Source organism: Scyliorhinus torazame, chromosome 11 (assembly GCF_047496885.1).
Source record: "Scyliorhinus torazame isolate Kashiwa2021f chromosome 11, sScyTor2.1, whole genome shotgun sequence".
Taxonomy (NCBI): domain Eukaryota; kingdom Metazoa; phylum Chordata; class Chondrichthyes; order Carcharhiniformes; family Scyliorhinidae; genus Scyliorhinus; species Scyliorhinus torazame.
The window spans coordinates 48,877,931-48,903,251 of NC_092717.1; the positions used below are offsets into that span (position 1 = coordinate 48,877,931).

Below are 25,321 nucleotides of genomic sequence, written 5' to 3' on the forward strand. Positions count from 1 at the left end.
ACCGGAGCACCTGGAGGAAACCACGCAGATACGGGAGCCAGAGGTGAAATTGACCAAGATGAATGAATTTTTCAGTCTGAGCGAATGCACTGTGGTTTAACTGTGGACAGTCCCTGGGGAGTTAATGTGCTTTCAGTCCCTGTAAAGTTAATTTATTTTTCAGCTTGGGGAGATGATATCAATGCTAGGTGGAGCTAAGGAAGAGAAACACATTTTTTGAGAAAGCTTTTGGGAGAAGAGTTGAAGTCGGATCTGCCAACCCTTGTTTTTTTTTTTGACCACAAGTAGAGGCAGTTTTCTTTCCCAGTCAGATAGTTTAAAAAATAGTAGTAATATTTTAAAGCAGAGCAGTCTTATCTGAAGACAAGGAAGAGGCTGAAACAACCCAGTTGAAGCTGCTATTTGAAGACATTCAGCCAGTGTCTGCAGGGGTTCTAACCGGGCCCAAATCTGTTCGACAAAGCAAGAATTACTATATGCCCTGTTGATTTTAAAATGGAGTGAGAGCTGTATGGATCTTTTCTTGATGTTTAAAGGGGAATTGAGTGGTGTTAAGGGGTAATTGTAAGCTGTTCTTTTCAGTTGTGAAGTTGGAGTTTAATATTGTAATCATGATAAAGTTTTGTTTTAAAATATCAAACGCCTATTTTTTCATGCAATCACTCCTGGAGCAAATCATTCTTTCTGCCCAGTCTTGCAAAATAATGTGGGGTTTCGGTCCAGTATCCTAGCCACTTTGGGATCTCGTCTCGGATTGTAATAGCAGGTTAAGTGTTCAAGCCTTTTACTGTAAAGGCAGAACTACCTCTGTATAGTTAACGTTCACATTCACCTGAGGAAGGAGCCGCCCGCCAAAAGTTAGCGATTCGAAACAAACCTGTTGGACTTTAACCTGGTGTTGCAAGACTTCTTTCTGTGCCCACCCCAGTCCAACGCCGGCATCTCCACATCACAGTTAATGTTGAACTGTAAAGTAGCCCAGTCACCTCCACAAAGTGACACTAGGTTTGGGTGGATAAGCACTTGGAGGAGGGTGGTGAGACTCTTAAAGGAGGAAATGCCATCAAAAGCAGGATGAGCTGACCCTTGAAGGTGGTTGTTTTTGACTGGCGCAGACGCACTGGGCCGAAGAACCTTTTCGGTATGAGGTGACCATCATGAAGGTGTTTGAGGAAACCCAAAATTAGAGACCACAAATAAATCCAATAGAGAACGAAGGACAAACCTTTTGACCCATAGAGATGGTTCGAATGTGTAAACCACTATCGCTTGAAGCAGTTGAAGCAAATAGCATTAAAGCATTTAAGGGGAAGCTCGAGGAGTGCATGAGGAAGAAAAGAATAGAAGGATATGTTGATATGGTGAGGTGAAAAGGGTAGGATGAGGTTTGTGTGGAACAAAACCAGCTGGGCTGAATTCTTAGTTCCATGCTGCAAAATTCCATATGATCGGTGCGAAATATAACAAGTCAATTAAAAAAAACGAAGACAACCCAAAACGAAACACCATTTTTAAGGTTCCTGCCATGAAATAGAATGCAGCACCAGGAGTGCAAACGATGATCGACTGATGATGCCGATACCAAGTCCATAAAATTTATTTTTTTAAATACACAACGTACTTGCTCAAATCACTTCACAGTAATAAACATTTACTTTAAAAAATGCTCCTTATTTATTTAAAAAGGGAACATTTTAATATCACTGCCTCGTGTCAAAAAAAGCAGTGCAAGAAAGCTTTGTTCTTCAAAATCAACTACCTGGAGAAAACTCTCACAGGCGTAAATAAAAGAAAAATCAATAATTTTGTTAAATTTTAATAATCCTGCAAACCCACAAATATAACCACTAATGTTTTGAGTTGAAATGACAGTTAGTTATGTTCCTATGGCAACCTGGTGCAACCAGTAACAAGTTTTGACTTGTAGCAGGACAAAGACATGAACAGAAAGACATTCTATCCTTCCACCAGGAGAGAAAATAGGCATCACTACGCTTCAGAAAAATCGATTGAGTGTGCAATAAAGTTCTACGACATAATATATTTTAATTTGTTCCATTTCATAAGATTTAGCATTTTTGATTTTTATTGGTGTGAGGTTTCCCGGCTTTAAAAAAAATTCAAAATCAAGATTGTATTTCCTCTGCTTTGAATGCAAGTTTGATTTCATAGCATCATAATGAAATTGTCACTTGCAGTGGGCCTTAAGAAACCTTTCATTTGGCTATGAAAATAAAACCGATCCCAACCCACCAGATGGTTCTGCAGAGCAGTGATCGAATTAATCAGAGATCAAACCAGAGTATAATGTGTTGATTCGGACTCGCAAAGCTGAGGCTGGGAGAAGATCTGGGGCGGGATTCTCCGATCACACGCCGGATCGGAGAATCGCCGGGGGCTGGCGTGAATCCCGTCCCTGCCGTGTCCCGAAGTCTCCGACACCAGAGATTCAGCGGGGGCGGGAATCGTGCCGGTCGGCGGGGGCGAGAATCGTATCGCGCCGGTCGGCGGGTCCACCCCCGCCGATTCTCCGGCCCGCGATGGGCCGAAGTCCCACTGCTGGAATGCCTGTCCCGCCAGCGTGGATTAAACCACCTTCTGAACAGAGGGACAAGGCGATGCGGGCAGGCTCCGGAGTCCGGGGGGGGGGGGGGGGGGGGGGGGGGGGGGAGGAGCGCGGAGCGATCTGGCCCCGGGGGGTGCCCCCACGGTGGCCTGGCCCGCGATTGGGGTCCACCAATCCGCAGGTGGGCCTGTGCCGTGGGGGCACTCTTTTTCTTCCGTCTTCGCCATGGTCTTCACTATGGCAGAGGCGGAAGAGACCCCCTCCCCTGCGCATGTGTGGGGGTGACGTCAGCAGCCGCCGACGCTCCCGCGCATGCGCCGATCCGCGTCGCCTGGCGAAGACTTCAAGGTGAGGGCTTAGCCCCTGAAGGTGCGGAGACTTCCGCACCTTTGGGCGGCCCAACGCCGCAGTGGTTCCCGCCACTCCATTACGCCAGAACCCCCCACCCCGCCGGGTAGGGGAGAATCCCGCCCCAGGTGATTCCCCTTAACATATTCCCTGACCGGAAGCATTCCCAGTAGCAACATGGTCAAGATAAATATCACAGAACATTAAAAACAGTTGAGCTTCGAGTATGTTAATTGACTGCTGCAATTCCTACATAACAGTGACCACACTACAAAAGTACTTAAATGGCTGTAAAGGACTCAGGGTACCCTTTGTACATCAGCAGTGCTATACAAATGCAAGCCCTTCTCTGTCTACACAGCTAGATCTCTTCTGACTCAAACTGCCGTTGATGGCTCTTTGATCAGAACTAATCGATCACAAGGCTGGTTCGTGGGATTTTTAAGGGGATTGATAGTGTAGATACTGGGAGGATGTCTCCCTGACTGGGGAGTCTAGAACTCAGGATCACATCTCAAGGGTCAGTCTTGTAGGACTGAGGTGAAGTTTCTTCAGTCATAGGGTTGTGAATCTTTGTAAATCTCTAACCCTGAGAGCTGCAGAATGCAGAGTCGTTGAGTACATTCAAGACAGAAATGTTTTAAGCTTGGATTCCAAAGGAATAAAAGCAGAGATAAAAGGTCAGCTACAATCTTCCTGAATGGCAGATCAGGCTTGTGAAGCCAAATGGGCGGTTTGGCCCCAGTTTTTGTGTTAGAACAGAGGCCAATTTATTCTGGACGTTGCACCTGCTTTTTAAGAACTAAACGTTGCTGGTTAGATAGACGAGGTTGAATGGCATAAAAAGGAAATAATTAAAACAAAAAGGATAAACAGAGTAAAAACAATGACCATATTTAATTAAAATATTATTTCAAGTATTATCTCGTTTGAAATATCCTTCGACATACAGCTATTTCCCCAGGTTTTTCTAGGTTTAGAGCAGGAACATCCAAGTATTTTGTCCTCAGAAGCCTAATATGCACCCATTTATTTCTGCATATTATGTACGGGCTATTCAGCCCAATGGTTGCATGCTAATATTTTTTCTCTACTCTGCCTCCCTCTTCATCTAACCATATCAATATAACCCCCTGTTCCTTTCTCCCTCCTGTGTTTATCTCGTTTCTCCCTCAATGCATCTCTGCTAGTCACCTCAACAAATTTCAAACCCTTTCAAAATCTTAAAAAGCAGAAACTATGAGATGAACCTTGAACCTCCTCTTTCCTAGAGAAAAGGAGCCCCAGCCTGTTCAACATTTCCTGATTGGCGTAACCTCTCACTTCTGATATTAAACTCGTAAATTCTTTTCGCACTCTCTCTAGTCCCTCTATATCAATTTTAATAATGTGTAGACCAGAACAATACCAAATATGGTCTAACGAGCATTGCACGGGTTCAACATCTGGGGCGAAATTCTCCAGTATCGGCGCGATGTCCGCCAACCGGCGCCAAAAACGGCGCTAATCAGTCCGGCATCGGCCGCCCCAAAGATGCGGAATCCTCCACATCTTGGGGGGGCCCAGCCCTAACCTTGAGGGGCTAGGCCCGCGCCGGACTGACTTCCGCCCCGCCAGCTGGCGGAAAAGGCCTTTGGTGCCCCGCCAGCTGGCGCGGAAATGACATTTCCGGGCGGCGCATGCGCGGGAGCGTTAGCGGCCGCTCACGGCATCCCCGCGCATGCGATGTGGAGGGAGTCTCTTCCGCCTCCGCCATGGTGGAGACCGTGGCGAAGGCGGAAGGAAAAGAGTGCCCCCACGGCACAGGCCCGCCAGCGGATCGGTGGGCCCCGATCGCGGGCCAGGCCACCGTGGGGGCACCCCCTGGGGCCAGATCGCCCCGCGCCCCCCCCCAGGACCCCGGAGCCCGCCCGCGCCGCCGTGTCCCGCCGGTAAGGTAGGTGGTTTAATCTACGCCGGCGGGACAGGCATTCTAGCAGCGGGACTTCGGTCCATCCGGGCCGGAGAATCGCGGGGGGGGGCGCCAACCGGCGCGGCGCGATTCCTGCCCCCGCCGAATCTCCGGTGCCGGAGAATTCGGCAACCGGCGGGGGCGGGATTCACGCCAGCCCCCGGCGATTCTCCGACCCAGCGGGGGTTCGGAGAATCTCGCCCCTGTTTTTCAACTTCGTCTCTTTAGAAATAAACCAAATACTTCCTTTTCTCCCCCCCCCCTATGGTTTTGTTAACCTGCATGTGGCTACTATAGTAGTTTGCGGATCTGCTCACTCTCCACCCTCCCGATCCTTCTACTCAGTCATTCCATTTGAAGTATAAGAAATAGGTTGGGCAGAATATTCGGTCCTTCGGGTCTGCTCTGCCATTCAAGGCCATGACTAATAATCCAACTCAGTAACCTGTTCCTGCTTTTCCCCCCATATCCTTTGATCCCTTAACCCCAATAGCTATATCTAACTCCTTCTTGAAAACATATAATGTTTTGGCCTCAAAAGTAGCGAATTCCACTGGTACACCACTCACTAGGTGAATAATTTTTTCTCCTCATCTCAGACCCAAATGGTTCACCCCGAATCCTTCGGCTGTGACCCCTGGTTCTGAACTCGCATGCCATCAGTGACATCCTTCCTGCATCACCCTTGTCTAATGCTGTTAGATTTCCTCCAATATGATCCCCTAATTCTTCGAAACCCCAGCGAATATAATCCAAACTGACTCAATCTCTCCCTACAAGTCAGTCCCGCATCCCAGGAATCAATCTGGTAAACCTTCGCTGCACTCCTCTATAGCAAGAACATCCTTCCCCAGATAAGGAGACCAAAATTGCACACAATATTCCAGGTGTGGTCTGACCAAGGCCTTGTATAATTGCAGCAAGACATCCTTGCTCCGGTATTCAAATTCTCTCACTATGAAGGCCAACATACCATTTGTTTTCTTACCGCCTGCTGCATCTGCATGCTTACTTTCAGCAACTGGCGTACAAGGATGCCCAGGTCTTGTTGCACATTCATTCCCATCTCTTAATCTATAGCTATTCAGAGAATAATTTGCCATTTTGATTTCGCTACCAAAGTGGATTACATTTATCCATATTATGTGCATCTGCCATGCATTTGCCCACTCACTCAACCCTTCCAAATCACACTGAAGCATCTCTGTACCCTCCTCACAGCTCACCTTCCCACCCAGTTTTGTATCATCTGCAAATTTGGAGATATAACATTTAGTTCTCTCACCCACATCATCAATATACATTGTGAATAGCTGGGGCTCCAACACTGATCCCTACGGTACCCCACACGTCACTGCCTGTTATTCGGAAAAAGACCCATTTATTCTTACTCTTATTTTCCGGACTGCCAACCAGTTTTCTATTCATCGCAATATACTACCCCAAATTGTACATGCTAGTTTTTTTGTGAAAGCCTTCTGAAAGTCCAAATAAACCACATCCTCGTGAACTCTACTAGTTACGAACTTCCAATGGCAGCCATGAGTTGCTATTAATAATAATCTGTATTAGCGTCACAATAACACTGCAATGAAGTTACTGTGAAAATCCCCGAATTCAGAATGTCCAATTCACCTAACAAGCAAGTTTTTTGGGACTTGTGGGAGGAAATTGGAGCACCCGGAGGAAACCCATGCAGACACGGGGAGAACATGCAGATTCCACACAGACAGTGACTGAAGCCGGGAATCAAACCGGGTACCTGGAGCTGTGAAACCACAGTGCTAACCATTGTGCTGGTCACACACAAGATGGCTTCCGCTTGGGGGCTTAGGGTTTGGCACTTTCTACCCAGTTGACAGGCGCTTTGTTGCGAAAAACTGCAGAATATTTGGACGGTGTCAGTTTCTCCTCGATAGGGGAATGTCGTGAGGTTACAACACCCAGCAGATGTCGAATAAAGCTTCAACTCAAAGAGATGAGGGTCCCCGTGATGCAGCAACAGAAAGTATACTGGGAGGAAGGCCGCCATGTCATTTATGGTCCTAATTGCTTGCTGCACCTATATGGTAACTTTCGTGTTCCTTCTCGGAGTGCAGCCAATTCTCTCTCAATATTTTATGAATTTCACGCCTTTTAAAAAATATTCTGCTTTTGTATTCTTACGACTTTACATTTTACCAATTATACTCAGTCTGCCTCTTGTTGCCCACTCACTTAACCTTTTAATATCTTTTTGCAGCCTCATCATCCTCACAGTTTGCAATCCGACCAACTTTGTATCATCAGCAAACTTTAGATACACTGCTCCCTCATTAAGATAGATTGTAAATAGTTGAGGACGCAGCACACGTCTGCTAACTTGAAAATGCCCGATTTATTCCTTCACTCTGCTTCTTGTCTGTTAACTAATTCTTTATCCATGCTAATATAACACTCCCAACTCTATGAGCCCTTAGCTTACATATTAATCCTATGTGTGGCACCTTAACGAATGCCTTTTGGAAATCCAAGTCTACTACATCAACTGGTTCCCCCTTATCTACTCCACGAGTTATCAAAAAAACTCAAAATAAATTTGTGAAACGTATTTCCCTTTCCTAAAACCATGTTGACTTGTTCGAATCATTTTTCTAGCACTTTCCAAATGACTGATGTTGGGCTAAAAGTGTAGATCCCAGATTTCTTTTCCAATTTTTTGAAAAACAGTGTTACATTTGCCAACTTCCAATCTGATTGGGACAGTTCCTGAATTCCTGGAATTTTGCAAATCATAACCATCGCATCCACTATCTCTGCAGCTTTAGTTTTTTCAGAACCTTAGGATGTAGACCACCAGGTCCTGGGGTTTGTCAGCTTTCAGTCCCTTGCGTGTTTCCAGCACATTTTCTCTGCAGATATGAATTACCTTCATTTCCTTGTTCTTATTAGTGCCAGTGATTAAGATTTTCTTGTGTCAGGGGACTAAGGCCTCACACTATATTTTTATAAAATTTTATAGATATCCTCCGGACTAATTTCAAAAACTTAAAAAGCTGGACAAGGTTATGACTGCCTGTGATCCTGAACAAAGGGTATTTTCTGGCAGTATCAGAAAACCTGACACCTCTTTAGATTTTGTTATGGTATCATGCCAGACTCCCCAATTTATATTGGGAAACCTGACGAGAAACCCCAACAATTTTTCAATTTGTAAACTGTGAGGAAAGGATGGTTCATCCCCAGGAGTGATTTCACTGAAAAATAAGGAGTTTTTGTATTAAACACAGGTGGAGAAGGTAGTCAAGAAGGCATACGGCATGCTTGCCTTCATTGGCCGGGGCATTGAGTATAAAAATTGGCAAGTAATGTTGCAGCTGTATTGAACCATAGTTAGGCCATACTTGGAGTATAGTCGTCAATTCTGGTCGCCACACTACCAGAAGGATGTGGAGGCTTTAGAGAGGGTGCAGAAGAGATTTACCAGAATGTTGCCTGGTATGGAGGACATTAGCTATGAGAAGAGGTTGAATAAGCTCAGTTTGTTCTCACTGGAACGAAGGAGGTTGAGGGGCGACCTGATAGATGTCTACAAAATTATGAGGGGCATAGACAGAGTGGATAGTCAGAGACTTTTTCCCAGGGTAGAGGGGTCAATTACTAGGGGGCATAGGTTTAACGTGCGAGGAGCAAGGTTTAGAGGAGATGTACGAGGCAAGTTTTTTTTTTAAACAGAGAGTAGGGTGCCTGGAACTCGCTGCCGGAGGATGTGGTGGAAGCAGGGATGATAGTGATGTTTAAGGGGCATCTTGACAAATACATGAATAGGATGGGAATAGAGGGTTACAGACCCCGAAAGTGTAGAAGATTGTAATTTAGACGGGCAGCATGGTCGGCGCAGGCTTGGAGGGCCGAAGGGCCTGTTCCTGTGCTGTACTTTTCTTTGTTCTTTGTTCTAAAACAAACTTTAATATTAACGCAGGATTAACTTCATTCTCACGAGGGGAAAAAAATAGCTTTTCAATTAAAAGTTAAATAGTTCTTAAGATAAACGAAGGTCTTTCAAGCTTATTTTACCATCTACTTTAAAATTTCAATAAAGCAACATCCAATACAGGTCAAATGCCATTTATAAAATAAAGTCAGCATCTAGTGGCTTACAGAATTATTCACAAAGTCCTGAAAGAAAAGCCTTCAGAAGCCGTCTGAGAAACACTATTCCTCAGAACCCAGAGTAGAACTCTAAAATGAAACTAAAAACAAACAAAAGGCAAAAATTAAACTAAAAGCAAACCCAGCCCCTCCCATGAGTGACATCACAGCTTGCCTTGCGGTTAACCTCTTAAATCATAGCTTTAGCAGACATATATCTCGATACTTTAACCCAAGTTATTTTCATAACATTTCTGCAATAGACATACAATACAACATATTTAAAAATTCTACATTCATCACACAAGGAATGTTAACAACCCTGTGGGCTGCAGAGACCAAATTCAAAAGGGATTGTATAAAGGCAATCTACATTTCATAAACCAGGACCGGAGTCTACCACTCTGCTAGAACAAAGGACTCTGCAACCATCTTTCAAATTCTTAATGGTTGAAACATCAACAATCTCAGGAATGCAGACAAAGGAATATACACCCTTTGTGACAAAGTAGAGAAGTGGGAGACATGTGACATGACTCCTCCCCCCAAGTTGGGAGGACAGGTTGTACTGGATAAAAGCAAATTACTGCAGATGCTGGAAACTGAAGCCAAAAGAGAAAATGCTGGAAAATCTCAGCAGGTCTGGCAGCGTCTGTAGGGAGAGACAAGAGCTAATGTTTTGAGTTCAGATGACCCTTTGTCAACAGCTTTGAGCATCACTGAGGGCACCTGGGTAGGGAGTAGGAAGGGGTACCACGATCAGGAATGGGATATTGTACAGCGCATGAAACAACTTTTTCCACAACCATTATGATGCCTCTTGTCACTTTCTTCCACAATGTGGTCTGACCCCCCCCCTTGCCCATCTCTCCAGTTCAGCCCCTCCCCCTTACTATCCCTCTCCACGTATCAAGGCAATGGCCAACTGGTCAACTGCCAACGCAAACAAGAGGGGGGGGACATAATGATAATTAATGTCACAAGTAGGCTTACATTAGCACTGCAATGAAGTTACTGTGAACATTCCCTAGTCGCCACATTCAGCACCTGCTCGGGTAAACTATGTCCAAATTACCCAACAAGCACTTCTTTCAGGACTTGTGGGAGGAAACCGAAGCACTCGGAGGAAACCCACAGAGACACGGGGAGAACGTAAAGACTCATAGGGCACCCCTGTGCAACCGAAAATATCCCGAGCTCACATTGTACGTACATACACTAGCCTTAGGTTCCTTATATAACTGAACCCACGCCAAACTCAGGCCCCATCCCAATACAGGCTCCAACACTGCAAACAAATATCCCCATTCTACCCTATCAAATTCCTTCTCAGCATCCAATGCCACAATGACCTCCTGCTCCCTCCCTTCTGCCAGGGACAATACCACATTCAAAAGTCGTCTTCATATTGGACGACAAGTTCCTACCCTTCACAAACCCGTCTGGTCTTCGCCAATAACCTACAGGAGACACCCCTCCAACCTAGCCAAAATGTAGCTTCTACATTTATAGTGCAATTGGAACGCGAGAACCCCCACCCCCCCCCAAGCCCTCAAACATCTCCACCAGCAATGGCACCGTCAGCAAATGTTTAATAAAAGTTGTTGAATAAAAGTCCACTGGGAACCCATACAGCCCTGGAGCTTTACTTGTCTGCATTCGCCGTTTGCTGCTCTCACCTCCTCCACCCCCAGCATCCCTTTCCAATACCCTTCCTCAAATCGCAAACTCTAAACCCTCCAAAAACCTCAACATGTCCAATTCCTCCATCGGCGACTCCGACCTATAAAGAGTATCAAATGCCTCAAATGCCCCATTAACCTTATCCGGCGCCAACACTAACCTACCACCCGAGTCCCGAATCCGTACAATATCCAGGAAGGCCACCAGCCGCCTCAGTTGACCAGTTAAAAGCTTATTGCCTTCTCCCCATACTCCCTCACTTCATTTCTTACTTGCTGGTGACTCTTGTTTTAATTTCTACAGTGTGGAGGCTTACAAAGGACTGTTTTCACAAACTCCTAGACAATAAAAGATTTTACTCATGACCCTTTACACTACTCTAGATCAGGCCTACACTCCAGTGTCACAGAAGATTCTGGAGTCACTTGGAAACAGTGTAACTGGAGTAGGCCATTTAAGTTCCTTAAGCCTGCTCTGCCTTCAACAGGATCCCTTCATATGTAAGGATAACAAATTGATCCAACATCAAACATTTGCGAAAGAGAATTCCAAACTTCTACTTCGGAGTGTTTTCAAATTTCACTCCCAAAAAGGTGTGGCTCCAAATGTTTACACCATGCACCCCTGCCATTTCTATCGACCCAATCTGTTCCCCTTAATATCTTAAAGACATTGGATCAAAACTTTAGACACCATAACCAACTAAATTTCAGGGAAGACAAGCCCACTTGCCAGATGGCTTCTCGTAATTTAACTCTTGGGAGTCCGCTTATCATTCTGGTAAATCTATGCTGTACTTCCTCCCATGCCATTATATCCTTCTTGAGGTATGATACTATCGTGGTGTTTTTCTTTTCCACAAAATAAAATCGGAGGAGTCTCAAGCACAGAACAATTGTTTATTGGCCAACGAATTGGGAGTACAACTTAGCATTGTGGATAGCACAATTGCTTCACAGCTCCAGGGTCCCAGGTTCGATTCCGGCTTGGGTCACTGTCTGTGCGGAGTCTGTACATCCTCCCAGTGTGTGCGTGGGTTTCCTTTGGGTGCTCCGATTTCCTCCACAGTCCAAAGATGTGCAGGTTAGGTGGATTGGCCATGATAAATTTCCCTTAGTGTTGGATGGGGTTACTGGGTTCTGGGGATAGGGTGGAAATGTTGACCTTGGGTAGTGTGCTCTTTCCAAGAGCCGGTGCAGACTCAATGGGCCGAATGGCCTCCTTCTGCACTGTAAATTTTATGATGATAAAAACTTCAGAGAAAGACCTCGGAGCCGATTCTGCTCAATGCAAGAAATAGAGTATATTTATACAGTGCCGGTTATGTAGGCAACAATATTATTTACATTTGATTATATCTGCTTTCACTTTTACATTAAACAAGTTACATATGTGCACACAGGCAAAGTGTTATCTACCTTTATCTACCCTTCATCTTACTATGGATTCCTCCCCAACAACCCTACTGGGTGCCAGGCCCGATAGGTGTGTCTGGTCCTTAGGTCGAGTTAGGAAAACATGTTGTTAACCTTTATCCAGACTACTTGTAGATTGTGTCTTAAGAACAAGCTGTTACAGTCACTGAAAACTGGAACAGGTTGCTTGACCCTTATGCTGATTGCTGGAGATGGTGCCACGTCAGCTTTTAGCGGGCACCTTTGTAAATTGTCCTTCATTGCTTTAGTATACTGTGCTACATTATATAAATTAATATCCCAAAGAATAATTAATTGTCCTAATAGATTGCTGTCAATAAACCCCAATCATTTGTCTCCCCACAACAATGCCCAGAAGTGCACTGTGTGTGTCCAGGTCTTGTCTAACCAAGGCAGTTATGGCAACAAAGGAGAGAAACAGAGTTAACGTTTCAGGTTTGTGGCCAGTCATCAAAGAAGCATTAAGTTGGGCATCGGTACTCATGAACTGTTTGAGTGAAGCTTCAAGGTAGGCATTCCTGGAACAGTGAAATAAACACAAATCCAAAAGGAAAAGCTCATGATACCGATTCTTGATATGGTTGGTTGGTCCGGAGGAGGCGAGTAGCAGCGGAGTTGTACCCTGATGCTGGATTCAATGTAGAAAGTGGTTCCATGACTTAAAAGTCAGGAAAATGGAGTACATTTGCTGATTCAACTACGTCCTGTGCTTTTAAGCCCTCCACCCCGCCCCCCCCCCTCACCAAGCCAAGCTCTCCATCCCATTATTCCTCACACCCATTCAATTTTCACCATTTAGCCTTCACAATCTAGGCATCTTTATCCATCCACCATTGTCACTCGTTTCTTATATGGTGCAATCGGTACTCACAAGGCTGATTTTTGCTATTGCCAATGTTAGAGTGCGAACAACGTTTTTACTAAAATACCTTTATGCTACACAAACTTACCTCGGATTCATCTGTGGATTCTTCATAGTTTTGAGTCTCCTGTAATAGACAACACAAGACAGACTGGGATTAGAGTATGATCTATGATTTAAAATGGAATTGGCTATTACTCAAAAAGGATGAATGCAACAGGATATAAGGAACATATAAAGAGTGCTAGCTCGAAAGCTAAAACTGGCCCAACAAAGCATGTTGGTCCAATGAACTTGTGTTGTAAATTAATTGTCTTCAAATGCTGCACATTACCTGCCACTGTGGAGGGTTTAATTGAAAAAAAATTTTACATTAAAGATTACCTTGGGCCTGTTGGAATTCATATGATGATTGGAAAGTAAAGGTGGCCTTCAATTGAGTGGCTTGGATGGACCACAGATTCATTAACATTCAAGCAAGAGAATGAATCATAAGTAGAACCAATTGCATAGCATGTCCACTGATACTGGTACTTATCCCCCTCCTCCACCGCCCACCTTCCCCAATTTCACAACCCGTTAGTCATCTAGCATCTTAATAGCTTGCATCAGGAGGCTATTTAACAATGAGGGCATCAATTGAGCCAAAGCTAAATCATGTACACACGTACATTTCAACCAAGGATCATCAGAGTGTAATCAAGAAACGCGGCGGTCTGCAAGTGAGACTGATGCAACGCGGTTTCAAGACTCCTCTCCCCAGCATACTCCTGGCAAACGTATAAGTGATCGAAAACAAGCTGGATGAACTTAATGCTAGACTTACCTCTCAGATGGAAGTAAGAGACTGCTGTGTGCTCTGTTTCACAGAGACATGGCTCACCCCCGCCTCACCGGACTGTGCCATACAACCTGAAGGCTTCTCAATTCGGGCGGACTGCACCGCATCTTCAGGCAAGCGAAGGGTGAAGGGGTTTGCCTCCTCATCAACTCCTTCTGGTGCTTGGATGTGGCGACCCTGGCAACCTACGGCTCTCTGTGCCTGGAATAGCTGACCGTGCAGTGCCGCCCATACTATCTTCCACGCGAGTTCACTTCAGCCATTATCACAGCGGTCTACATCCCACCCCAGGCAGAAGTGAAGAAGGTGCTGGACGAACTGTACACAGTTATAAAGGAGGCCTTGTTCATCATGGCCGGGGACATCAGCAAGGCCCATCTCAAGAGTGTACTGCCAAAATTCCACCAGCACATCTCCTGTGCCACCAGGGACGACAACACTCTTGACCTCTGCTACTCAGAAATCAAGGGTGCCTACCGTTCCTTCCCCCGACCGCACTTTGGGAAATCAGACCATAAGACAGTTTTCCTTCTCCCGGCATACAAACAGAAACTCAAGCGGGAGAATCCAGCTAAGAAGGTTGTGCAGTGCTGATCTGAGGAAACAGAAGAGCTCCTACGTGACTGCTTGGAGACAGTGGACTGATCCATATTTAAGAACTCAGCGACAAACTTAAATGAGTATGCCACCACCATCACAGACTTCATCAGCAAATGTGTGGATGACTGCATGCCAAAGAAAGCAGTCCGTACGTTCCCCAACCGGAAACTATGGCTCAATCGCGACTCCCTACTGAAGGACAGGTCTGAGGCGTTCAAGTCAGGTGACCCTGACCAATACAAGAAATCCAGGTACGACCTCCGCAAAGCCATCTGAGGTGGCAAGAGAGAATATCAGACCAAGCTAGAGTCACAGTCTGTGGAAGGGTCTTCCCAGAAAGCAGTGGTGGCTGTTCTCTGAACTTATTCGAGGCAGAGTTAGATGGGCTTTTGGAAGACAATGGAGTCAAGTGTTATGGGGAGCAGACAGGAAAGCAAATCGAGAACACAGCCAGATCAGCCATGAACGTTTGAATGGGAGTACGCTCAAAAGGCCTTCTCCTGCTCCGGTGTTCCTATGTTATCCTTCTAATCCTGCAAATTAGTCCTCTTCAAGTACATGTCCAATTGGCTTTGAAAGTTCCTATGGAATCTGATTTCACCACCCTTTCAGGTCATGCATTCAAGATAATGAGAACCCTCAGAAATAATTTCGCCTCAGTTCCCATCCAGTTCTTTTGCCAATTACTGTAAATCTATGGCCTCTCATTACTGACTGGTTTGCTTGAGGAAACCGTTCACCTTACGTTCTATCAAAACCTTCGATAACTCTGAATGTCACTTTCACCAACTTCTCCTTCTCTGCACCCTCTCAGGCATTGACTCCAACCGAGGCCAAATTAAATGATTTTTAAAGGCTTAGCACAGTTTTAGTGTTGCTTTCAATTCCCCTTTTTACAAAGCCAAGAATCACAAACCTTCCTTTCCGTAACTGTCTCATCAACTCACCATGCCAAGGGCAGTACGATGGCAAAGTGGTTCACACTGCTGCCTTACACGCCGAGAGCCAGGGTTCGATCCCGGCCCACTGTCCGTGTGGAGTTTGCACATTCTCCCAGTGTATTCGTGGGTCTCACCACCACAATCCAAAATGATGTGCAGGGTAAGTGAATTGGCCATATCTTTTTATTAAAACAGTAAAAAATATATACAAGGCCAAACGGTACAAACACTCATTTTGTGTTGGAGAAACAGGGTACCCTCCCCTCAGTACCAATGTACGGGGAGGGGGGGGGGGGGGGGGGTGGATACTCTGTTTATTAAAACAGTTCACAACACGTTTCTACAAAAAACAAATGGTACAAGCACTGGAGAGAGCAGATACCCTTGCCTCTGTACCAACAGAAGGGAAAGGAAGGGGGGGGGGGGGGGGTGATGGGAGAGAGGGGAAAGGAGGGTGGTGGGGAGAGAGTTGGAGTGTTGGTGAAGGGGGGGCCCAATAGGGCACTGCCTGAACTATCTACAGAGGCAGCAAAACAAAAGAACCTTCAATTATGATGTGCCAGATTCTGGGAGTTCCCCAGAGGGGGTGAGGGGCGACGGTGTCAGGCACTAGTGAGACCCGCACCCCGCTACCGAGCATCTCGTGCACCTTACGCTCCCGACACTGGGCGGCTCACAGCCTTCGGACAGTCACCCTCTGGGCCCGAATCCTCCACCACACTGAGTGGGGCGGGCGTAACGGGCCCACCAACCAACCCAGGGGCTGCCCTGATCCCGCCACCGGGATCATCGACAGGCGGGATCTCCTCAGGCTCCTCCCGGAGTCCCGGACCAGTGGGAGGCAGTGGTGCAGATGCCTGCTCCGCCCCCTCCTCCTGATCTCCGGAAGGCCCCCGAAAATAACCCCAGAAACAGGTCCAGGATGGTGGCAGAGGTGCCCGAAGACAGCGGTTGGGACAGAGGGTCTTCCAAACCATATCCCGCTAAGATCCTAAGAAGCAGGAGGTTATCGCTGACCCCCTCCCCTGAGAAATTGAACAAGTCCGGGGTGCTAAATTGTACTGGGTGGAACGGGCCCTCTAGGGTCCCGTCCGACCCCGAAGCACCCTGCTCGGGGGACAGCGGCAGCTGCTGGGATTTCCTCACTATCACCCCGCCTCTTTTCTTTCGGGGACTGGGACTGGTCGATGGAAAATAACCTGGATTGACGCCATTTGTGGGGGAGAGGATCAAACGCCGGGGAGACCTCTATCTCTGGAGGCCCCTCCAGGCTGACTCCTTGTCCCTCAAAGCTTCTCTCCAGAATTTGTGGCTGGGACAGAGCTCCCTCTGGTTGGAGGTCGAGCACCTCACTACCGCCACCCAGAGGGGCCCACGCAGAAGTGTCTGCTGGGCCCGGCATCCGATGGCGAAATGTCACTGGGCTGAGGGTGTTGCTAGGTGATGGTAGGGTGAGGCGTAGCGGCTGCATCCGGGTCAGTAGCCAGGGGCACTGGGTCAGTCAGGGTTAGAGGGTCAGAAGAACCCAAACCTGACCGCTGGCGAATCGCCCTGTTGGTCTTCCTCGCAGCCTTCCGGCCACACGGCTGTCCCCTCATCACCACGCCATCAGCGGCAGTGTTAGAGGTGGGGCAATTTTTTCTAATATATCCTACCTTCTTGCAGGCATGGCACCGCACGCCACCCGCGGACCAGAAGATGCGGTAGGTTTTGGCCCCAAAAGGGATCTCAAAAGTCCCTTCCAGGACCTCCTTCCGGGCCAGGCAAACAAAGACCTGGCGCCAGAATGAGAAAATATGCTTGAGGGTGGGATCTTTAAGGCTGAGTGGGAGCGGTATCACCCCTGACCGTACCTCCGCCAGTTGATGGAGGTGGGCGAGGAGGAGCTCCGTGGGAATAAAAGGCGGGACATTAGAGGGGATAACTCTCTCGACAGTGACCTCCAGCGGGTCCACCGCCAAGTCGATCCCGCCCACCGTGAGACCTTTTTCCAGGGCGAGGTGGGCCGCCCGCTCAGCTCTCTAAAAAGGGCCAACAACCTCGGCCATAGCACAGACGCAGGCCTCGATTGATATGGTGGAGTGGGCGTAGCACTTCACTCCAGGTTTCTGGGTCATGAGGCGAAACGGTGACCTAACCCCAGGAACAGTGGGGAGGGTGGAGGCCACCACTCCCGCATCGGTGGCTGTGCTAAATTGCCCCTTAATTGGAAAAAAGGAATTGGGTACTCTAATTTTTTTTTTTTTTTTTTAAAAGCACATTTATGCTTGTTCAAAGATTTCTGAACAGGCATCCCAGGTCCCTCTGTTCTTGCACAGAGATAGCACCCCCACTCCTCAAATCAGTGCCATTGGAATTATAAAGCCTTGCCATGTTGTTGTCTTGAAGTGCATCACGTCACATCTACCCACATTAAATGGTATGTGCTCTGTGGGGGCCCATCTCACCACTCCTGCAATCTGCTATAATGGACATAAAAACACAAGAACTAGTAGCAGGAGTAGGCCTTTTGGCCCCTTGTGCCTGCTTTGCCATTCAATAAGAGCGTGGCTGATCTGTACTGGATGTTTGCTTTTCTTACATATAATTACCAACCTGGGTAAGAGAAAGGGCAACTTTGAATTTTGTGGATGATATAAACGTTGATAATGTAGTAAATAGCTAACTGTATTATGGCAGAGGCTTTGGGCAACTCTTTTGTATCTGCCTTCACAGCAGAAGACACAAAAAGCATCCCAAGAATAGCAGAAAATCAAGAGATTTGGCCGTAAGAGATCTGTCCTCCCCCATGACCCTAGACTCCCTTGTTAATCAAAAATCTGTCGAACTCAGCCTTGAATATATTCAATGGCCCAGCCTAGACCGCATTCTGGAAAGAGAATTCCAAAGACTAATGATCCTTAGAGAATAAATCCCTCATATCTATCATTAATGGGAGATTCCTAATTTTCCAACTGTGGTCACTGGTTCTATCCCTCCACGAGGGGAAACAGCCTCTCAGAACCTACCCTTCAAGCCCCCTCAGAATCGTGCATGTTTCAATAAGATCGCTCATTCTTTTGAACTCCCAATGAATATAGGCACAGAACTTCCTCATAAGAAACTCCCCATTCCAGGATTCAGCAGAGTGAACCTTCTGCTTCCAATGTAAATGCTCCACAGCCACTTCTTTAAGATCAGAGAGTGCAGGCCATCAGGTCAGGGGTTTTGTCAGCCTCAAGTCCAATTAGATTTTCATAACTTTTTCTCCAGCAATAAGTTCCATCCACCCTTTTATCTCTTGATTTTCTACTATTCCTGGGATGTTTTGTGTCTTCTACTATGAAGACAGATACAAAAAAAAAAAAAAAAAAAAGTTGGCCAAAGCCTCTGCTATAATGCTATTTACTACATTACCAAAGTTTATACAAACCACAAATTTCAAAGTTGTCCTTTCTCTTACCCAGTTTAGGTAATTTATATGCAAGAAAAGCCAACATCAAATATTGACCTGGGAGGATTCCATTGCATACTTTTCTCTCTCTAGTCAGAAAACCATACATTCCTCCATCGCTCCTTGACCTCCTATCCATTAACCAATTATACACAAGCTACCTAAACTATCACTAGTCCTTTTAAGAAAATTTGGCAGAAACTCAAACCTTAGTCTGAACTGACATCGGAGCTCCGTTTTGGTCAGGCAGACTTTTGACTTCTAGTAGACATCTAGACTTTTGAGCAAAACAGGAAAAATTGGAAATGCATTCTTCTTAGCTCAACGTGTTTTATTGTAGCTCAATGTGTTTTATTGTAGATAAACCCAACAGTCTGCTCTGCCATTCAATGAGATCATGGCTGATCTGATATAATCCTCAACTACACTTTCCCGCCTTATCCCCATAACTCTAGATTCCTTACGGATTAAAAATCTGCCCGTCTATCTCAGCCTTGAACATACTTAACGACCCAGCCTCGACAACTCTCTGCAATAAAGAATTCCACAGAATCACTACCCTTGGAGAAGAAATTCCTCATGTGAAATGAGCGACCCCTTACTCTGGGATTATGCCCTTGGTCCTCGACTTTTCTACAAGAGCAAACACCCTCTCAGCATCTACCCTGTCAAGCTTTCTGAGAATCTATATGTCTTAATAAGTTCACCTCATGTATATTTTCATTAGATTTTCCAATTTTTAACAAATATTGCAAATAAAAAGTAATTAACAATGCAAAACACGTACATTAAAGAACAATTATTGCATATATAGAAACAAACATGACAGGATAAATTTAGAACAATATACTTCAGAACTAGTGCCTCCAGTTTAGATACCAGATCAATCTAATGACAGTTAATAGCAGGTCAGTTAATAGCAGGTTAAGGAGGAAAGGAGGATAAGGGCAACTAAGTATGAAAGGATAACAGTACAGGCCACACATCTCAAGGTATTGTGAGATCAAGACATATCATATGACTCATGGAAAGCCCAACAGGAGCAGGTCAGACAAGATGGAGCCTAAAATTTTAAGATAGTGGTCCCATACTTAGGATAACATCAGATGCAGAACGGATCACAGATGTCAGGAATTCCATAGGAATACATTCTAGAACTTATTTATGCCAGATTTGAATTGAAGGATATTTGTCACTAATCCAGGAACATACGATTCAATTCTAAAGCTCTGTCAAAGATCTTCTCCAGCTCTCTACATCAGGATTGAATCTTAACACAGGCCCATACACAATGTATATAATCATCCTCAATTACTAGGCACTTTTAGGCACACCGCGGATATAGCAGACTCAAACCGGTGTCTAAGACTAGGTGTGATATGCAAGCTGTGCAGTATCTTAAACGCAGTCTCCTTAATTTTATTACAAACAGAAGTTTTACTGGCATAACTCCATATACTGCCCCATGTCTCCTCAATGTTAGTTGCCAAGTCTTTTTTCAGAGACCGCAAGGTACCCAATGTACTAATGCAGGATCTAGAACATGAGGTGACACAAAATTTGCTCATCAACTGTTTAGGCTCCACAGAATTCAGGATTTTCCCACTAGAGAAATAGAGGAGTCAAGACACAAAGTTGTCTTCTTAAGAATAAAGTTGTAAATATTTTTCTAAAAAAGAAAAAAGGAATATCTCGGGATGTCAAATTGTTGGCATAACTGCTCAAAGGAAGGGCAGCACGGTGGCGCAGTGGATTAGCCCTGCTGCCTCACGGCGCCGAAGTCCCAGGTTCGATCCCAGCTCTGGATCACTGTTCGTGTGGAGTTTGCACATTCTCCCCGTGTTTGCGTGGGTTTCGCGCCCCCAACCCAAAGATGTGCAGGCTAGGTGGATTGGCCACGCTAAATTGCCCCTTAATTGGAAAAAATGAATTGGCTACTCTAAATTTACTTTTAAAAATAAATAAAGAACTGCTCAAAGGATGACAAGGAAATATCTCTCAGCTCACCCAGCCTACAAATGCCTCTATCCCTCCATGAATTGAATCCATGGTCCACAAGACCCAGTGGGAAGTCTGGGCTGCACTGGATGGCAGAGGGAGAGAAAGTCCGTTTAGATCTCCCTTCTAATTGGTGGACAAATCTCCACACTTTAAGAGTATTGATAACAATAGTATCTCATTTTGCAGAGCCTGCCTTAATGTCTCCATAAAGTAACAAGATCCGCAGAGGGCAAGCCGACTGGTCTGCTTCAATGTCAAGCCAAATGGAGGTACAGTCCTTCCTAACCCATCCTTTCTGAACCAGACAAGCTAACATTCGGAATGGCCAGACGTTCCTCCATAGCCCCGTGAGCTAGAGCTTGGCAAATTTAAGCCAGTGCTGCTTCCTATTCGAAATAAACAAACTGATTATTTCATTGATCTCCTTTAACACTCCAGCTGACAGCAAGATTGGCAACATCTGCAGGGGCTATAACAATCTAGGCAACAGTTTTGTTTTAATCAAGGCAATTCTGCCCCTGTCCAATGAGCCAGACCCACCTATTGGAGCAATCAACTGAAGAAAATTGGCCGAGACAGCTGCCCAGAAATAGGGGTAATTGTGTCACCCAAGTACTTAAACTCCAATGGGAACCACCTAAAGGGGAAACTAGCAAGAGTAGAGGGGCTAACCCACAGCTCTCCCACTAGCAGAGCCTCTGACTTTGTAAAATTGATCTTATAACCAGACGGCACTAAATAACGGGAACCTAGACATCCGGTTTCCACACAATACAGCGTCTGCGTAAAGCATAATCTTGTGCTGCTTGTCCCCACACTCCAGTCCCAATATTAGGGACTCCAGCGCAATAGACTCCACAATGCCTATATAGCCAGTGCAGGGGATAGCAGGCAGTCCTGCCTGGCCCCTCCCTGGGCCCCCAAGTTCTCAGACCTAAAACCATTCATGAGCAGCGTCGCCACAGGCCTATGGTACAACATCTCAATCCATTTAACATAGTCCTCACCCAGCCCAAATCTCCATAGCATGTAGACCAGATAATTCCACTCGACCCGATCAAAAAGGTTTTCTCCACATCCAAGGAGATCACCAGTCCATCCAGAGTCCACTGCTGGAAGGTCCAAATCGTATTCAGCAATCTAAGAACATTGTTGCTGGAGAACCTGCCCCTGGTCCTCCTGAACAATCGTTGGAAAGATACCCTCCAACTGTCTCACCTTATAAGACTATTTCAAGTCGGCATTCAAAACAGAGATATGAGGCACATTCCTTCACTATAGGTCTTCAAAATCAGGGAGATGTTAGCCAACTGATGTATTTCTGGCAACAACCCTGCCTCAAAAAGTGACAGTACATACCCACCGGTTCCAACACAGATCCTTAAACCCCCTGTAAAACACACCCAAAACCATCTAGCCCCGGAGCCTTGTCAGTTGAAGCTCCCCAATAATCACAGTCACCTTGTCTTTAGAGGTATGGGCAGTTAAGGGCCCAGCGCTGATCCTCCGTGCCACAGGAAACTCAAGGGAAGAGAAAATAAATGTTCCAATCCTGCCACATCACCAGACTGGGCTGACCTGTATAACTCAGCATAAAAGAGCCTAAAGGCCCCATTAATCTCAGTCTTCATCAGCCACCCCCCACCCAGAATGACAGACAGAAGGGACAGCCCTTGAGTCTACCTTCTTCTTCATCAGGCAGGCCAAGTACTTACTCAGCTCATTTCCAGATTCGTGCACAGTCTCTGCCTCGCAAATGTTAAGCTTCTCTCAGCCTGCTGCACCAATAGGAGTCAAGAGCCACCCTTGCTGCATTCACCTCCTTCAACAATTGCTTGTTTGGGGCTTTCCTATACCTCTGCTCAGACATCAGCCAAACAAACCTCCAATCACGCTGGCTCTCCAGCATTCTACGCCTTTTGCTGGCCGTTTAAGAAATAATCAGCCCCTAACAGGTCTCCCACAAAGTGGAAGGAGTGACATCAGAAGTAGAGTTAACAACTCAAACTCCTAAAAATATGTGGTGAAAGGCAATCCCCAATTGAAGTCACCACCCACAAACAAATTATCCAAGGCCAATTCTGCGAAGTCCAGAAAAGCCTTCTAGAGGAAGTGGCTTCATCTTCCTTGGCCTGTCCTCAAGCTGTGATGGGTTGTTCAGATTTTGCATGGAAGGCTGAAACCTGGGACTGTACTCGGGCCAGTTACCTGGTTGCAGTTGTTGCCACTAAGAGGTGGGGCTGTAATCAGTCTGTAGGGTGAGGAGTATGTTTCACCGGGGACTACAAGATTTCAGTTGAGTGCATAGGTTTTACTGCCATCCTCTAGTCAATAGGAGTGTTTTGTTAACCATCAGCTCATGTTCTTTGAGGAGGTTCTCTCTGCGGTCATCAGGTTTAATATGTGCCAGCACAGGAAGTTACTCCAGCTCTGATATGTTGCTCTCAAATATCCGACAAATAATCCTCAGGGACAACAGATTTAGATAACAAAGACGGAGAAAAGCCTTTTCCATTATACGATTTGGGAATAGGACAGATTGCAGGTTGTGGGAATAAGAGAAAGAACATTTTTCATCCAGCACGTGGTGTGACCTGAAACCTCTTGCCAGCAAGGGTGGTGGAAGGGGAAACGATAAACAATTTCAAAAAGAAACTGAATGGGCACTTGAGGGAAATAAACCTGGCAGAGCTGGGAGGAATAGATCAAGGGAGTGGGATTGACTGGATTGCTCCACAGAAAGGAGGCATGGATGCAGTGGACTTGGATCACCTGCTTCTGTGCTGTAATGACTGACTCTTGCATACTAAAACATCTTAGTTGACTCCTGGTAAAGGAAAATTAGATGCAATCATGATTCCATCCACTAATAAACCCAAAGTTACTCTCTGCACTAAAAAGTTAACCAACATGGCGAAGTTAGTGCTGAGAAAAATGTAATATTCTGAACGAAGGGGAATTAATTGTATTTTACATAGTCATCTGTGCATTTCTACAACTATAGATGTCCAAAATTAGGCTAGAATTGCCAAGCAAGATTTGATGGGCAGGTTTCCTGGGTGAATATCAAGAGTCTGTGTACAAGATTTGCTGAGTTTAGCAGTTTACAAATAGAGACATTTTTTAAATCAAACCCTCAGAGGTAAAATCAGTCCAGTATCTCTTGTTGGAAACGTTGCCAATAATTACATACATAGCCAAAGATTTAATTAGCGGAGTTGAGATCGGATGAAAGGTCAGAAGTCTTGAAACATTAAAGGTTTCTTTCTCCATTGATGCTACCTGACCTGCTGAGTAAATAAATTCAGAAAATGCTGGAAATGATGAAATAGAAAGCGTTTAAATGATTTACTAACATTCCATTACTATAACCAAACCCATTATATATGACTGTACCAAATCCAGGAGCACTTTTTTTTCCGTCATTCTATTAACGAATAAATATGGTTGAATTCCACCTTGAAATAAAGTAAATGTGGCATCTTGTAAGCTTCATAATGGACCAAATTCTGCTGAATTATGTATTTTATGCCATAAATGCATTTATAAAGAAGCTATTGCAATTGGCCCAATTGAGTTTTAACAAAACACAGGCAGGGATTTGCATAGCTGACATTTGGAAGATAGGACCCACCATGATCCATTTTGTCTCATTCTTCTAGGATATGGACTCTACCATCTTTCCCACAGCCTGGAGCTGTTACTTCAAGAAGAGATCAGTGTCCTGGCCTAAGGGAGAAGCTATTGGAAGATCTTCAAAATAAATACTCATCATTGATGTGTATCCTAAATGTGCCCTTTCCAACCACTTGACCTTGAGCCCTTGTATCTTGCTGCTCTGGCACTAAGAAAGAGTGGTTTCATGTTTACTTCCCGTCTCAGTGACTGTCTTATATATCTACACAAGGTCCCTACTGTCACAATTGTTTGAAGAAAAGTGAAGTTTGAGGGCGAAGCTCATCCAGGTGTACCTCAGAACTTACTTTTGACCTCCTCAGTTAGACAAAATATTCTGATATTCTTTAATGCTATCAGGCTGCTGCAAAATTGTTAAATCAGGCTACAGTGCGACTCTGAAAGGACACTTGTAAGTACCTCATTAGGTTATCCTTATGGTATAGATGAAGCTTCCTCCTCCATATAAATTGTAGGGATGCTCATAATGTATACCAAAGTTGAACAAATAGTCATCAATGCATTTGCAGACTAGATCCCAACAGCAACTTGCAGTTATACTTTTATTGCGGTGAAGGCAGTGGCGTAGTGGCAATGCCACTGGACTTATAATCCAGAGAATTAGGCCCTGGGGGCAGGGGTTCAAAGGATGAAACAGTCGTCTCATGGTGACCACAAAACCATAGTCGATCTCCACGAAACCATAGTCGATCTCAGCCCTTTAGAACAGAGAACAAAGAAAAGGACAGCACAGGAACAGGCCCTTCGACCCTCCAAGCCCTTGCCGACCATGCTGCCCGACTAAACTACAATCTTCTACACTTCCTGGGTCCATATCCCTCTATTCCCATCC

The 25,321-nt window shown here is 45.5% G+C and overlaps 1 protein-coding gene across 4 annotated transcripts in view; it reads right to left on the reverse strand.

Moving 5' to 3' along the window:
- Positions 1-25,321, reverse strand: part of vps41 (VPS41 subunit of HOPS complex) — a 267,921-nt gene that overhangs the window by 232,962 nt on the left and 9,638 nt on the right. For all 4 annotated transcript variants that reach the window (XM_072467229.1, XM_072467227.1, XM_072467228.1 and 1 more), the window contains exon 2: positions 13,066-13,104. In XM_072467229.1, the coding sequence (XP_072323330.1) occupies positions 13,066-13,104 (39 nt within the window). The remainder of the gene's footprint in view (positions 1-13,065; positions 13,105-25,321) is intronic.